Source organism: Eublepharis macularius, chromosome 7 (genome assembly GCF_028583425.1).
Source record: "Eublepharis macularius isolate TG4126 chromosome 7, MPM_Emac_v1.0, whole genome shotgun sequence".
Classification (NCBI taxonomy): domain Eukaryota; kingdom Metazoa; phylum Chordata; class Lepidosauria; order Squamata; family Eublepharidae; genus Eublepharis; species Eublepharis macularius.
In genome coordinates this window covers 48,803,585-48,820,017 of record NC_072796.1, presented here as the reverse complement: position 1 = coordinate 48,820,017, position 16,433 = coordinate 48,803,585, and the positions used below count along the sequence as shown (strand labels likewise).

General features: G+C 42.5%; 1 protein-coding gene across 1 annotated transcript; it reads right to left on the bottom strand.

The window, feature by feature from the left end:
* Positions 1 to 1,555: 1,555 nt before the first annotated feature.
* On the bottom strand, positions 1,556 to 16,395 carry ALDH5A1 (aldehyde dehydrogenase 5 family member A1). Its single transcript, XM_054984720.1, has 10 exons — positions 16,042 to 16,395; positions 13,653 to 13,736; positions 12,310 to 12,480; positions 11,982 to 12,098; positions 11,008 to 11,151; positions 9,889 to 10,032; positions 8,142 to 8,300; positions 7,426 to 7,595; positions 4,914 to 4,972; positions 1,556 to 4,699 (listed from the first exon to the last, which is right to left on the bottom strand). Exons 1-10 carry the CDS (start codon positions 16,366 to 16,368, stop codon positions 4,491 to 4,493), a joined length of 1,584 nt encoding a protein of 527 aa, XP_054840695.1. The 5' UTR covers positions 16,369 to 16,395; the 3' UTR covers positions 1,556 to 4,490.
* Between the last annotated feature and the right edge of the window lie 38 nt (positions 16,396 to 16,433).

Below are 16,433 nucleotides of genomic sequence, written 5' to 3'. Positions count from 1 at the left end.
ACGGTGAGGGAAGGTAAGAGGCCTGTCGATGTCGGGACGCAGTGGACCGGGCGGAGCGGACACTGTCCCCGGACCGACGTCGCTCACGACCGGCAGCAGGTGGAGATGGACGGGCAGGAGATGGACGGCCACGATGAGGAGACGGGCTCGGTTCCAATCTCGGCGACCGAAGGGCAGGAGATGGTCGGCTCCGACGGCGCGGGCTCGGCTCCGGCCCCGACGAGAACTCTGCGGGCACCGTCTCGAAGGCCATCGGATCCGGCACCGGCACGGAGAGTTCCTCTGGTTCGGGGGAACCCAGATGAGGGGAAGGCGTGTGAGGAAGCACGATGACCTCCTCCTGGGGAGCGGGATGCGGCGACCGATGATGTTTGGTCTTCTTCTTCTTCTTCGCCGGTTCCGAAGAAGACCTCGGAACCGACGCGCTCCTCGCCTTCGAAGGGGACCTCGGCTTCGACCTCTTAGACTTTATCGGAATCGAGCCGGTCGTCGGTTCCGATCGGGGACTCGGTACCAGGATCCTCGGTTCCGATGCCGGTCTCGGATCCGACCTGGTGGATGACGCGCTACGGGGCGGCCGCGCCGGTCCCTGCGCTGGAGAGGCCGCTCTCGACGCCGAGGCACTCGGGGGACGCGGTTTCGACCCCGACCTCGCGGAGGCCACTGAGCCAGCTCTTGATTGCCGTTCGGCAGAGGGGCTAGGGCCGGCCTTGGACGGAGGTAACAGGGTTCCCTCAGACATGACCTTCTGCCACAGCGAGGAATTTAGCCGGGCCTTGCGATCCTGCCGGGCCTTGCTGGTGAAACCCTGGCAGATCCTACAGGCCGAGACATTGTGGGTCTCCCCCAAGCAAAAAAGGCATAAATCATGGCCATCGGATTTGGCCATTTTAGTGTGGCATTGCAGGCAATGCTTGAAGAGAGCCGTAGAGGCCATCTTCAGAGGCACGCGAAAGAAGGGTCAAAAACAGTCCGAGTCAAATTACCGAGTCCACGTCAAAGTCCAAAGCGAGATCCGAAGAATAGTCGAGGTCACGAAGTCCGAAGTCAAAGCCAAGCAATCAGTTAGAGAAAGGCACGAAGCACAAAAAGCACAGAGCAACGAAGCTCACGTTCTCTCCAAGCGGCGGCAAGAAGAGAACTGAGGGAAGGGGCCGTTGGTCGCTGGAGGATCACGTGACCGTTTGGGCGGGAAAACGGTCGCTGAGGCGCGCGACAAACGGCCCCTTCGGAGCCATGGAAGCTCTAGAAAATTCTCCGGCGGCTGGCCTGCGCCTGCGCAGTCCCCATGTGTGGAGGCACAGAAGAACGAAGATGAACTAATGCTTCTTGAAATATAGTTCAGCATTAGTTTTCTTGGCCTTACATCTGCTGAGAACTCCAGTAATGATACGAATGGCGTCCGTTCTCCTTCACCAACAGAACTCAGGCTGCCAAAAGACAATGGCTTTTCCATTTTGTGCGTAAGTTCGTATCAATCTAACAGATTTAACTGAAAAATAGGCTTGCAGATCACAGCTAATTAACTGTTGAATAAATATGGATGTCAACAGACTTCAAAACAAGTTAGATATTTATTGTATTCATTAAAAGCTGTCTATTAGAAATACATGTTAAACACTGCTTGGGGAAAGAACATCAATATAAGAATTCAAGGAGCTCTTTCCACTAAGGAATTACAGTATAAAACGCTCAAACAGTGACACATTTTTATGCAGACATATACATACAAATATTAAAACCAATCTGTTCCGCCCATAAATTTTTTTAGTCAAAATGAATGGTTAGGAATGGATTATCTTGTGTTACATACTGTCAACGTTTGTTTCTCACACACACTTAACTGTATTCTTCCAGAAAAGCCCATTGACAAGATTTGAACATATTTTATCCATAGGTTTTTGGGAGGGGGGTTGTGCTTTTAGATGCTTCAAACTGTATTTTTTACACATCAAATGTTTACCAACTACCACAAGAGAAGAATAGTCTGAGAACAGATTCTCCCAACCATTTTCCCACTTCAAATGAAAAGGCTTTGGAGGCTCATTCACACCATACATGGACTGCAAACTTGAATTATCTTATCACCTTCAAATGTTGGGCTGTAATAGTCATTTATAGACTTTTCAACAACACTAGAAGATCAGCCCATTGGGGCCAGAATGCAAGTATTTGAACTAACCTTTTAGCTGTCCCCATGAGAAAGCAATTGTTGTTGTGTGTTTAGCTCCTATCTCCCTTAAGAGTTGGGAACTGCACTGAATACTGTCAGGGAATAGCATTGAGAGCCTCAGTGACTTTGATATACTCTAATAATTATGGCATCTGGATGAAAAAGCTAGGCCATGCCCATTTCCAGCCACGTCAAGTCCTCACCCGCATGGATGCAAGAGCGCAGCAAAGAAAGATACTGTAAACAGGCATTCACCACTCAGTCCCATAATGGTTTATTTGAGCCTCTCACAGTTCGTTAGCAGGAGATCAAGTATCTGGTACACTGTGATATTTTTTTTCTCTAAAGAGCAGCAATTTGTACTAGGATATGTTCCCCCCGACCCCCACCCAGAATTCTATGAAATGCTATAATTTAGAGGTTGGTCCAAGTAACTTTTCTGCTGGTAAAAAGGAGGTGAGGGGTCCAAAAAAGGTTCTGCTGGAGATCATGGGATCTGGATGGATAGAAGAGCATGTAAAATAGGGACTGTAATAAGGAGAATTAGCTGAGAGTAAAAACGAGGGATCCGACCCTAGCTTTCTGTCTCTAGCAAAGGCAGTAACTCTTATACTAGATTCAACTAGAACTCGTTCTAGATTCAACAAGAAAAAAAGCTAGGATCCAAAGAACCACAGAACTAGTCCCATGTACCCAAAGAGGTTTCAACAAGTGTTTCCTGAAGAGCTCCCCATGCTGCGTTGCAGATCACTTCATAAATCTAGGGAAGTCTCAAACATAGATAGTGATATTAGCATGGAGCTCTTGATCACATGGATATTAGCATTTTTTTAAAAAGGCACATTCACCACACATTTGGGGAAGCCACCTGGTTCATCTGAAGCAGCTCTTTGGATCCAGGACATATTTGACAATAGCAAAGGAGCTTAAAAGACAGAACTCGTTACGAAGTTTTGCTAAACAATATAGAATAAAGCAGGTAATAGAATACCTTTTCAGTTTAAGACAGCTATGGTAACATGTCTCAGTTCTACTAAAGTCTTCCATATAAAGAATTAGCTATTAACACAAAGAGGACTTGATGCAACATCTACATTAGGCTATTTAAATTTATGTGATCATGAGCTTGAATCACACCACATCTTGATTGGATTCTAAGTATATACTGCACTGCTACTTTTATCAGTAGGAAGCTCCTCAAGTCCTTCCTTGTCCTTTAACTCCTTTTGTCCTTGTGAGGTTTTTGCCTACCTAAGATTAAAGCTCCTATTGCTGGCCGTCAGTACATCTCTAGAATGAGCAGCAAGATCAAGAAGGGGGCAAAAAGTCTTTCAGACAGAAATTACTTGAAAGTGAATTTTATCAGACCTTCAAGGGCAGTAACAGGAGCCAGAACAGTAATGCAACAGGAAGGGTTTTAGGGAAGCAAGAGCCCTCGTATTTTGGCATTTGAGCTAAAACCAATTCTTCCAGTGCATACAGGTCCAAAGACCATTTGTGCATATGGGTATTGTGTGCTTATCTACAAAATTATTCCACCAACTTCTAAAGATCCCCTTTTGTGTCATGAGGGTATCTTTGGAGAGTCTAAGGGTACAAGTACACATTTTTTCACTGGGTAGACACCAAGCCAGATAAACTGCAACAGCCGAGGCTCATACCTTTGTGCCATTGTATAAATATACAACATTTGATCTCAAAGTTCAGCTAGTAAGCACAAATCACAGGTTTCTTTGGAGCGCTGGATCAAGAACTATCATAAACAACAGGAAGATACTCTGAGAGACTCTACACATGTTTACAAAGACATTTAGTTCCAGATATCACATGACAATAGTGATGAGATTATAGTTGTGAGCATCAAATGTTCTCTCAGTAGTAGCCTTTAGACAGGCAATCAGAAAGAAGTCTAACATTTGAAAAAAAATAATTCAGATTTTGGCACTATTATTTAAGACAACTGTTTCACATATAAGAGGAAAAGGTAGAAACACATCTCTTCTTCTCTGCCCCCTCCAAATGGACCTAAATTAGCAAAAATCTCAAAATTCTTCAGAGTAAAGATCAATAAAGAATTGCTGTTCTTCCCTGTGTTATGATAAAGACAGTACCGAAAGCAGATCTATATTCCTACAAACCTTCAGACACAAATGTAATACCAGAATTTGTGTTGTGATACACTGCCACAATTCTAGGTATAAACATCATTGCGTAAACATATTCATTTTAAGGGGAGGAGACCTCAGTATTTATGTACATCACTTATGAATGCTTCAAAACATAATCTAGTTTTACATCTGTTTCATACTCATAATGGCTATTGTAAACCTCCAAAACAAACATACTTTAATTCCAAATATTCATCGATACCGTATTTTGAACCTTCTCTTCCAAGTCCAGATTGCTTTACGCCACCAAAAGGGCACTCTACAGCAGACATAATTCCTTCATTGACACCAACCATTCCAACCTCCAATCGCTCTGCAACTCTCCAAATCTGAGCAGGGTCCCGAGAGTAGAAATAACCTGCGAATTGGGTCATTAAATGGAACACAGTAAGACAACGTTTTCTAGCCTAAACCTCTGGGGGAAAACTCTTATTCCTCTTCTTAAAATAAATCATGAGTCAAGATCAGGCTTGGTTCAAGTTCTCATGCAAGTGCTTAAGCTTATGAACTCAAACTAGGCCACATCTTGACTTCTTGTTTCTTCACATGGGTACCTTGTAGGATGGACATACCTGCTAAGCCCACATTGGCTGAATTTGCTATGGCAAGAGCTTCTTCCTCTGTATTAAACCTGAAAAATAGAAATAATATGAACAGTGTATAAGAAAATAATGGTTGCCTTTTTGGATACTGAGAGAAGGGTTTTAGTGCAAGCAAGATGCAATTAGAGAACTCTTCCAAAGAACGCACAATGTTTTGTGCATGCTTCCCTATAAAAGATTCCATAATTGCTAGTATAATAGTCATTTTATACTTGCTGCTTTTAAGCATCAGTAAAACATCTGTCTTTAAGTGGAACATGTTTCCCACAATTCTAGGGAAGGTTAATAAATCTCAAGGGCTGCCTCATCAAGTTAATAATAAATATTGCAGAACAGCATGGGGACAGAAGGGAAAAACAGCTTCAATATGGATATATTTATATCCTGATTACTCCAAGAATGAAATAACATGGAAGGCTTAGTTGTGTCCTCTTATCCCGCCCCCTCCCCAAGCCAACTATGTTTTGGTAACATCCCAGCGCTTTCCAGACTACCTGTCTCTCTAAATAAAGATCTACAGAACTTTAGCACACCAGGGCTGTTTCCATACAAGTTTTGCTTTGCCTTAGTTTCCTTGCAACAGCACTGTTTTCAGGAATATTCACGAAACTGTCCTCGGTTCATCTTGTTCCACATTTTCACCTTGTTTTGCTGTGATCTTTCCCAAACCTCATTGGGTAGAATCTTTTTGGAAATATAAGAGCGAAACTGGGGAGGGGGCTGCTGTGTGGATGGGAAATAATAATAACATTCGATTTATTTATCGCCCTTCAGGACAACTTAATGCCCACTCAGAGCGGTTTACAAAGTATGTTATTATTATCCCCACAACATACACCTTGTGAGATGGGGCTGAGAGAGCCGTGACTAGCCCAAGGTCACCCAGCTGGCTTTAAGCACAGGAGTGGGGAATCAAACCCGGCTCTCCAGATTACAGTCCCGTGCTCTTAACTACTACACCAAACTGAAAGCCTGCATCTTCCCTGGTCCTGTCCACACTGGCACCATTTTCCTTGTCTCAGCTCCCGTGGATACCTCCTCCCCACCAGAGAACTTAAAAAAAGTTAAAATGTTTTTGCATTATAGCAGTCTATTGTAAGAATCTGTTAGGTTCCAGCATTTTTTTAAAAAAAGTATCTACCCCTTTTAATTGCAGAGTTAAGGGCAAAGGTTCATGATGCTCTCTTTCCCTTATAACTCCATAACCAAAACGGACAGGGACTTTTTGAAAAATGAAGACTGGGAATTAGAAGATTACAGTAATAAGATTGATAACATGTTATGGTGCTTATTTATATTTATTTGGATAGTTATACCCCACATTTCTCCCCAATGGAGACCCAAAATGTTTTACATCATTTTCCCCTTCTCCATTTTATCTTCATAACTACTCTGTGAGGAAAGTTAGGGTGAGAGAAAGTGATTTGCCTGATGTCACCCAGTGAGATAGGAAGACAGAATGGGGATCTGAACCTAGATTTTCCTGATCCTAGTCCAACACTCTATCCACTACACCATGCTCACAACAGCAATCTAGCAATTCTTGTTTTCAAAAAACCCAGTCTGGTGAAGGGAAGGGAAATGGTAGCCACAAGGTTAAGGAAAGTTTGAAGGAAACTGCTGTGTTGATGCTCCATTGCCACTGTGAATACACCTGCATTCACAGCAGCAATGACAGCCACACAGAGAATCTTGTCCATTTGAAAGCAGCACAGAACTTTGGGCCAAACTACATGTGACTTCTGCTATGAATTGGGCTGGAGAACCCTATCTATAGACAGATGTTCTATCAAGGAATTAATGTTCCCAAGTGCTCTGGTGCCTCATTCTGTTGATTCCTTCCCCCTACATGTCATCTTCCCATCTCACACTGGGGCCATATGTGCCCCACTGTGGGGTTCTGTATGTACTGAATGCAGCATGTGGAGCTCCACAATGGGACAAATAGCCCCCCATGACCACTTCAGCTCAGGAAAATGGCAAGCAGGCGGGGGGGGGGGGGATGACTGAATCCCTTCCTCTTCTATGCTGTGTTCCCAAGCCCAGCTGGGCCCCAGAGTGCTTGGGAACCAGGAAATTCTGACATGACTCATGGCATGTATGGTTTGGTCTTCTGTTTTGCAAAATACCCTCCAGCCCTTGCCTATAAAAGATTACAACAGTGTCAGAGGTAGCAACTGCATGGAATGTATGAGAATACTTACTGGCTCACCCTTCAGGAAGACAAGACATCTTCTCTTCTAAGTTAACTAAAAATAATACAAGTTGCCCTTCTGCTCAGAGAAGAAGTCCTCATGAGCAGAAGTGCACCTCTAGGATCTAAACATATAAAGTGGATACAACCCAATAATATTTAAAAGTGCTGTTCATGTATATATTTGAATTTTATCTTACCCTAAGCTCTTTGCATTGTTCAAAGTAGTTTATCACATTGCAGTTATTACACAAAAATGCTGATGTGTGACCAGCAATACCATCTTACTTGATAACTGGTGCCAAAGGACCAAAAGTCTCTTCTTGTGTACACAACATGCTTGTTGTGACATTGCTGAGCAGAGTTGGTTCAAAGAAATTTTTTCCATAACTGTGCCTTTTTCCTCCTGTCACTATGGATGCTCCTTGGGAAACTGCATCATCAATGTGTCTCTCAACCTGAGAGAAGATAGCAAATGTGACTTAAAACAGCATGTATGAAATGGCCACTCTTCGGAATGAACTACACTCCATAGTATTAAGCAGGCACAGACAACAGGCTGGATACTGCGATACATCAGCAGAAAGTGCTGACAACTTTCAGATCTTTCCTGCATTCCTTTCCATCAGACTGGAAAAATTGACTCGGGGCTGCAGAACCAGACTAAAAACCATGTAGTGCAGGGGTGAGAATGCAGTGGGGACTGGTTAAGAAGCAAAATTGCTTTTCCTGCCTCTTCCTTCAGCAGAGTCACGCTGACATAAGGTGTAGAGGACAATTTGACCCTCTTCCCTACCATAGCCCCTCCTCCACTCATGCAACTATTAATTCATACGGTTCCAAAACCCCAGGAATTAACTTTTCTGAGGTCAGATGGGACTACTGCAGGAGAAGGGAAAATAGGAAAGGTTCCAGATCACAGGGTCAAACTGTAATATTCATGAAAACATGACCAGAATATGCTAATATTTTTCTGTGACATAAAAAGTAAAGCTGATCTTTACCTTTTCCACAGCTTTGTCATTAATCAGGGGTCCTTGGGTAGTCCCCTCATCAAATCCATTGCCAACACGCAGCTCTTTCTTAATGGATTGCGCAAATTTTTCCACAAATGCATCATGGATCCCTTTTTGCACTAAGAAGCGGTTGGTACATACACAGGTCTGACAACAAAAACAGAAACATTTTCTGCTAATGACCCACTATGATTCATGATTCACAGTACAGCTTGTTGATATTTCACTGCGATAAAGCTTTTTGCTCTCTCTGTATGCCTTATCTTGACTAGATTTGTAATTTGGTTGTGTAGTCCTTCCTTGCATCTTAAACATCCATCTAGCATTCCTGGATGTAAACAATAGTAACAAAGCTCAAGAGCAGCAAGAATGTTGGTCCGCACGGTGTGTCAGCACTTCCCTGTTCTTTTCTTTGCCAGTACATAAATGGGAATCATTCCATATTTTCAAAAGAATGCATTCTAACTACAAAGCAATTCTGATTTAAATATAAACGTTTTAGCTTCTGCCTTCGTTACTAACATTCCTATTGGAAACTGAGGCATCTAAGAATGCTGAAGATGCAGAGAACAAGCAGGAAAGAAATGTCTGCGCTATAAGAATGGTTTCTAAAAGGATTAAAAAAGCAAACTTAAAAAGTATTATCCTCCAAGTTAAGGCAACTGGGGAACAAGTTGTCGTGCCTGAATATCCAGAATTTGTCTCTTGCTTTCAAAACCAACCTCTAATGTTAACTTTCCTAGAATTTTCACTTGGCTCCCACTGCCTGGTCCGACATTCAGAAATATTACTGAGAAACACAAGAGTTAAATAATTTAAAACATATTTTTATTAACCCTGGCACATAGAGTACAGACACATACTTTGTAACATGGTAGAAGTGCCATGAACCACATTCGCAGCATTTCAAGGCACTTGTTTTCAGGGCCAACTTCGACCATATTCCTAAAGTCTGTCTTCACCTTTACTTGTATATAAATTATTTGGGATGTGACTACATCCTGCTCTACTTTATTTTACCATAGCTTAGTTGAGCTGCAGATCTATTTATTCAGTGCCATCAATGTACAGCATGCTTTACAGAATACCAGTGAAAAAGGGGACTGGGTTCTGCCCCGAATAACTTGTAGTCAGTCTTGCTAATGGGAAAGAACGAAAGATGGGTAGTAAGTACTCAGATACTTCAGTTCAGCTGAGAATGATGATTAGGAAGTCAAGCTGAAGACTTAATGGAAAAGGTAAGGCTTGGAGGATCAGAGAGGTGACATGATATAACTAATGTTAGGGATTGTTCCAGATATTCAGTTAAGAAAAGAGGGGATAGGGGGCAGCACTGAGTCTGTATAACATCAATGAATAAAACAACCAGAAACTGAGGATACAATCCAGCCAACTTTAGGAAATCAAGTCCCACTAATTTCAGCAGAAAAGAATTTAAAATATACTTCAGGATGTAATCCTGAACACACTTACCTAGAAGTAAGATACAGTGAAATCAATGAGATAAGTTTTTAAAATCAAGTTGGCTCTAAATTGTGCAACGAACTGACAGACTTTCTTCTTATTCCTATAAATATTTTTATTGTTATGGATGGTGTACAAATGCATCTTAGTTTATTTTTCCTAAGCACAAGACATAGACTAGAATTATATAAGGACACTGCTCAAGTTATCAGCAATAGTAGAAAAAATATACATATTTTAAGATTAAATGAAGTAGTACAAGGGCTCTCACCTGGCCTGAGTTTCTGTATTTAGAAGCTAATGCTCCTGCAACTGCTTTGTCTACATCAGCACTGTCAAACACTATGAACGGAGCATGTCCTCCAAGCTCCATGGAGACCCTCTTCACAGTGCCAGCAGCATGGTGCAACAATATCTGCAAGAACACAAGATTTCTGAGCATCTGCAAAGGTGACAGACTTCCTAAAGCCAGAGCTCTGTCACAGATGGGACTTAGACAAATTCCTACAAATCCATCCACTGATCTTAAACAAATTTCTTTCTCAAACGTTTCAGGGCTTCTTCCAAGCTTACTTAAAACATAACTAATTATTTCTGTCTTTTGCATATTTCCCTACTGCTTTGTTTCCCTTGGACACTGCATGCATACTTCTTTAAAGTAAATAAAGTCACATTTATTTCAGGATAACTATTCACATAACTGCCCTCTCATGGTAAGATCGAATACATCACATAAATGAAAAAAAATAATGATCTCAATGGCCTTTGGACACAAGTGTGAAATACAAGCATGCGGCTGCAATCTCTAGCAGATAGCTCAAACTGCTAGAGATTAGATCTAAACCCAATCCCACAGCATCCAAGGTCTTTCCATTCACAATCATTTTGCTGAAGCCCTTCCAATAGCATCATTTTCTACTGTTCACATAAAACTCTGTGCCTACTTTAATGAGCTAAAATTATTTCTTATAAGAGGCCAAAAAAATTCTAGAAGAAAAAACTGATTCCAAGAAATCTGCTCTTAGAGAAAACCATTAATTTCAATAAAAATTGACAAAGGCAAACTGGTTATATGTTTCCCTTCTGCTTTGTCCAAACAATTAAAGGAACTATGTAATTTTAATAGCATTTATATCTTGCATCACAGAACTCACGACAGCATAAATGATGTTTTCAAGTCTCCAGTTCAGGCTCTGAGCTTTCCCAGACTAGCTTAGTGTTGGCAAGGTTGCTGTATCACACACCTCTTGCTGTATCATACACCTGTGCCACCCACATATGAAAGCCTATACACCTTTATTCCAAAACACCTTTGAGAATTATTTTACCTATAACTTAGGGAAGATTTATGAGCCTAGTGTGCAATTCCTGAGACATACACAAAGAGTACCTTTCCTGTAGCTGTTGATCCAGTAAAAGAGATTTTGGCTACCAAGGGATCAGTGCACAGCACTTCCCCAACTGCTGCTGCTTGTTGTCTGGAACATGGAATAACATTGTATACTCCTGCAGGAATTCCAGCCTGATTTGCAAGCTGCAATGATAAACAGTAAATGTATGATATCAGAAAACATTTTGAAAAGTATTATAATAATAGGATGATTAGATGGGAGAGGTGCTGCAAAGGAAGACATTCGGATGTAAAGGTACAATCTTACTTGATTAGGGCAGAAATCTGATCTGACATTAGAAATAACAACACTCAAAAACCAGTGGGAGAACATTTTAATCTTCTAGGACATTCCACTGCTGATGTAAAAGTAGCTGTCCTCAAACAGAGAAACTTCAAAGGGAGATTACAACATGTGATTGCTGAAACGGAATTCATTTCATGAATTCAGAACAACGGACCCCACCTCCTCAGGACTGAACAGATTTAGGATTCTTATCTCACTAGAGATGCCAATTTCTGCTCTAATCAAGCTACATTGTACCTTTATATCCTGATGCCCTCCCGTGTAACATCCCACCCACCTTTGGCTGGGATATAAAAGCTCAGGGATATCCATTCCTACTCCTGCCTGAAGAAGGGAGTTCTGTTTCTCAAAAGCTTACACTCTGAAAATCTTGTTGGTCTCTAGGATGCCACTGGACTCAAATCCTACTCCTCTCCAAGCAGATGTTATTAACAAATGAAACAAAGCAACATTTATACCATGAAAGGTAAACAGAATTAATAATGGCGGATACTTCTAATAATGGTCAAAAACCACATTGTGAGTTTAGTATTTTGCTTTTAACTCTAACAGCGTATTTAATTTGGTAGTGTTGGTAAAGAACTATATGTGAAAGTCCCTTAACTGCCCATTGTCCAGAATCCTACTAAAGAAGGTGCTCCCTCACTAATCACTACCAAAATCTTACCTCAGCAAGGGCTAAAGCAGATAAAGGGGTATCTTCTGCTGGTTTAACCACCACTGTACAGCCAGCTGCCAGAGCTGCACCCACTTTCCGTGTAATCATCGCACTTGGAAAATTCCACTATATTGAAAAACAATGTATGCAGTTAAAGGCAGTAGAGTCTACTGATCACACCTCTGCAAATTAAGTTGTATTTACTTATTTGCAACATTTCATGCTAAAAAATCTGAGTTTTAATTTCACAGAATTTTAATATAACAAGCACAGATCACTGTAATCTATGCAGAATACTAAGAACAAAAGTTCAGCTTCAACAATCATTTGAACTCACAGGTGTAATGATAGCAGCAACTCCCACTGGCTGCTTTAGTACTAGAATTCTTCGGTCTTTTGCATAAGATGGAATGATGTCACCGTAAGTCCGCCGCGCTTCCTCAGCAAACCATTCCAAGAAAGAAGCAGAGTACAGAATTTCGCCTAGAGCTTCTTTGAGTGGTTTCCCCTATGATACATTCAGAATGGAAAAATCCACATAGGAAGCTTAAAAAAATGATCGCAAACAATCTTACAAGAGAGTTTGAATAAGCATGTGGAGGATATTACAGTATATCTAGTAAGACACAAAGTAACATACAAGAGTATCTAAATTGTACCCACCAGCTGCCTCAATCCACCTTTTAGGAAACTTAGGTCTTTTCCGCACAGGGCTTTTTTTTGCCAATTCTGGACCCATACAGCTTTGATATATCTTCCAAGTTCTGTACGCGTGGTCAAAATACCCCAATTCAATCTCTAATTTGCATCCCAGACTTTGTGTTCTGCACAGAAAAAGGCTGCATCTGCTGCAGAACTGATCTTTCCCTGGCTTTTCTGCAGCCTCTCTCCTTGCTCACATACTCTGATTTTTTTTCTTGAAGTAAAGGCGGCTTTTTTAAATGCAGAATGTTTTCTCTAGGGTAAGCCTTGGACCTGCCTTTCAGCCTTTCCTGCATCCTGATTGGTTGAACAACAGCTTGAACACCCTTTCCTCTCCTTTCTTCTCTTGCCACTCTTGGCCTTCACACTTTAAAAAAGCCATAATGTTATGTGCTATGCATTTAACTGCCAAAGGTTTGACAGTAAATTGTCTTCTCAGGTGTACTGCTGGCTTTGTTTTTCCTGTTTTTAAATTTTTAAAAAACACTAACACTGCAGCATTGCTGTTTCAACAACAACAAAAAATACTAAGAGTTTGCAATGCTGGGTGGGAAACACTATGATGGCTAACATAAAAACTCTGCAAGGAGCCCTGAATCCTGCTTAATATTTCAAAACAGTTTCCCACCAGAGTACCTCAGCCATATAACCCCTCTAATGTCCAAACATTATAACATTGCTATGCATACGCTAAAGATTAAAAAAAAAAACTGATAAAAAAGCTGACATGCCATCTTCTCCCAGAAAGCTCACAGCAGAATCAGGGCATTTTTCTAGTGCAGAAATGAAAAACAGACATCGATTTGATTCTCTCAAAGTGCAGAATTAAAGAACTGAAGCAGTATGGGGCCAGAACCAATGTATAAAGCAGGTCTGATCTTCATGGGCCGAATATGCAGGAAGCCCAATGTAAAATTCATCATGTGGAAGAGGCCTTAATCACAGTTCCAGGAATATATTTTCCTCATGCATACTTACATTTTCTGCGGTAATTATCTTGGCAAGGTCCTCTTTATTTTCTATCATCAAATCATACCATTTACGAAGCAAAGCACCTCTTTCCTGAATAAGAAACAATATTTTAGCAGTTAACACTTTACAATAAAGCTGTCCTCAATTCAATGTTATTATTGCTTATAACTCAACATAAGAAGAGCCCTACTAGGTCAGACCAGTGGTTCATCCCATCCAGTATCTTCTTTCCCAGCAGCCAAACATTTACTCTGGAGGTCCCGTAAACAGGACTTGGAGGCTTCCTAACACTGGGGTTCAGAATTCTACTGCCTCTGAATATGGAGGTTCCCTTTACCCACTTGGCTAGTAGCCATTGATGGATATATCCTCCATGAATCTGTTTAACCTCCTTTTAAAGCCATCAATGCTTGTGGCCATCTTTGTGTCCACTGGCACTGAATCCCACAATTTAACTATTCATTGACTAAAGAAGTATTTCCTTAAACATCAAAGTTGCAAAATATTTTACAGCCTTTAACCTTGTTTTTTCAACAATGCTGTGAAACATCTCTTTCGCTCACAGCTATTCTGTTAGATCTGCCCAAGGACCTAAGTTTCCACAGGGCCACAAATGTCTCAATACAGCAGACCCACAGCAGAAATTCCAAGGACTAAGCATACACTGAGCAATGGGAAAGAGCTGCAAGTGATGAGTGCAGCAACCAATCTCTTTTCCATAAAAACAGAAATACATAAATAGTATGTATACTCTTTCTTCTTCATGCCTTGAGTGAGCGCAACAAGTTCTGTACCTCTGGGCGAAAATAAGTATTAATACATAACTCCTTCCTTTTTTTCTTTTGCCAGTAAAGTGTTTCCTCTAATTTCAGAATTTAGATTTGATTGTAAATGTCTGCCAGGAAATGGAGAAATGGCACACACATCACCATATTCAGTAGTTAATTTCTCAAATATAGCAACATGGAAGTCTGTCTTAAAAAACCCTGCACTGTCACCCCACCCCGATAAGTTTGCTTCTGAATCCCAGATATCTGAAAGCAGTCTGGGATAACTTGCTAATTAGAAGAAAGCATTCTGCACTTACACAGAGTACAGAGGCATTCTGGAGACTAACAAAAGTTACTGTATGCCTTTCAAAGTGCCACCGGACTCCTGTTTTATCTTGATAGTACAGCATAACATAGCTACTCATCTGAAATTATGCACAGACACACTCTTATTTTGTCGAAGGCTTTCACGGCCGGAGAACGATGGTTGTTGGGGGTTTTCCGGGCTGTCTTGCCGTGGTCTTGGCATTGTAGTTCCTGACGTTTCGCCAGCAGCTGTGGCTGGCATCTTCAGAGGTGTAGCACCAAAAGACAGAGACCTCTGAAGATGCCAGCCACAGCTGCTGGCGAAACGTCAGGAACTACAATGCCAAGACCACGGCAAGACAGCCCGGAAAACCCCCAACAACCAACACTCTTATTTCTTTGTATGTGTTCCAGAACTGGAGCACAGCTTTGAGACAAGATTTGGGGCTAGCTTAGGAGCTCTTGGCTGCAGTGGCCCCTCTCCCACCAAGTAGCAAGTGTCTCCCAGCCAAGGCTGCCAAATGACCAGAAAACTTCTTCCCTGGCCTGCTCCTGAGATTTTAACAGAGGTGGGACATTGAAAAAACTCAACAAAGTGATACATTTCTTGGCACTAAATATCATCATCTGCTCATTATAGCCCTGGTGGGAGGCATTGCAGCAAATGCTTCGTAAGTTGACAACCTGGCTCAGTTTCCTCACCCTGGCTTTTGTCTAGGGTTGTTAAGAGAAATTTTCTTAATTCCCCTTTACCCATTTTCTTCCTGAAATTCAACAATCCTTTTCTTTTCCTCTTTTTATGAATTTTGAGTCATTTTCTGTCCCAGTTCCTTTTTGATCAAAGAGAAATTTGAAGAAAGGAGGGGTAGGAAGGAAGGTTCTGCAAAATCTCAGAATTTCACTCTGCAGATGCTCAGAGGCAGGCAATGTCTTCCCAAGCCTTCCTGCTAGAGTATCACCTTGGGGCGTATAACATAAAACCACTGCAAGGGCTGAAGTTACAAAAGGAGCCTTGATTTCTCACTGAAGAGAAATGCAAGGAAAATGTTGCTCTTAAAAGAGGGGGGAGGGAGAGAGAATAAGAGAAATCAATAGCTATGTCTAAAAAAGTGAATTTCGGAGAATTTCCCATAACATTTCAACTTTTGACGGAAGGGGCTTAAAGGAGGGCGTGCCCCTCCAATCCTCCCTCACACAGATGCCACCCATCTTCCTTCCCCCACCAAGGACAGCAGAGACAACTCTCTCCCCGCCATCTCTCGCCAAGCGCGCCCCGGCCCTCAGGAGAGAGGCCGCTGTGCAGGACGGCACCCCCTCACCTTGGCGGAGACTGCGCTCCAAGCGGCTCCCGCGACGTAGGCGGCCTTCACGGCGGCCCGCGCCTCTGCCACCCCGCAGTCCGCCACCTGGGCCAACTCTGCGCCGCTGGCCGGATCCCGCACGGGGAACGTGGCTGCCACCCGCACCCAGCGGCCTCCCACGAAGCCCTCGCAGCGCGCCAGGGAGCTGGGCAACATGGCTGGGCCAAGGCCTGTGCTGCTCGCGCGGGCCGGGAAACGGCGCCCCCAAGCCGGCCTAGGCTGCAGTCGTAAAAGGGAGTGGATTAGTGACGCTCGAACGCTCCGCGAGGCTAACCGGGCGGCCATGGCGGCGGTGCTCGGAGACGGGGAAGGAGCGCAGAGCGGGCGAGAACGACGGCGTCTCCAAGTCG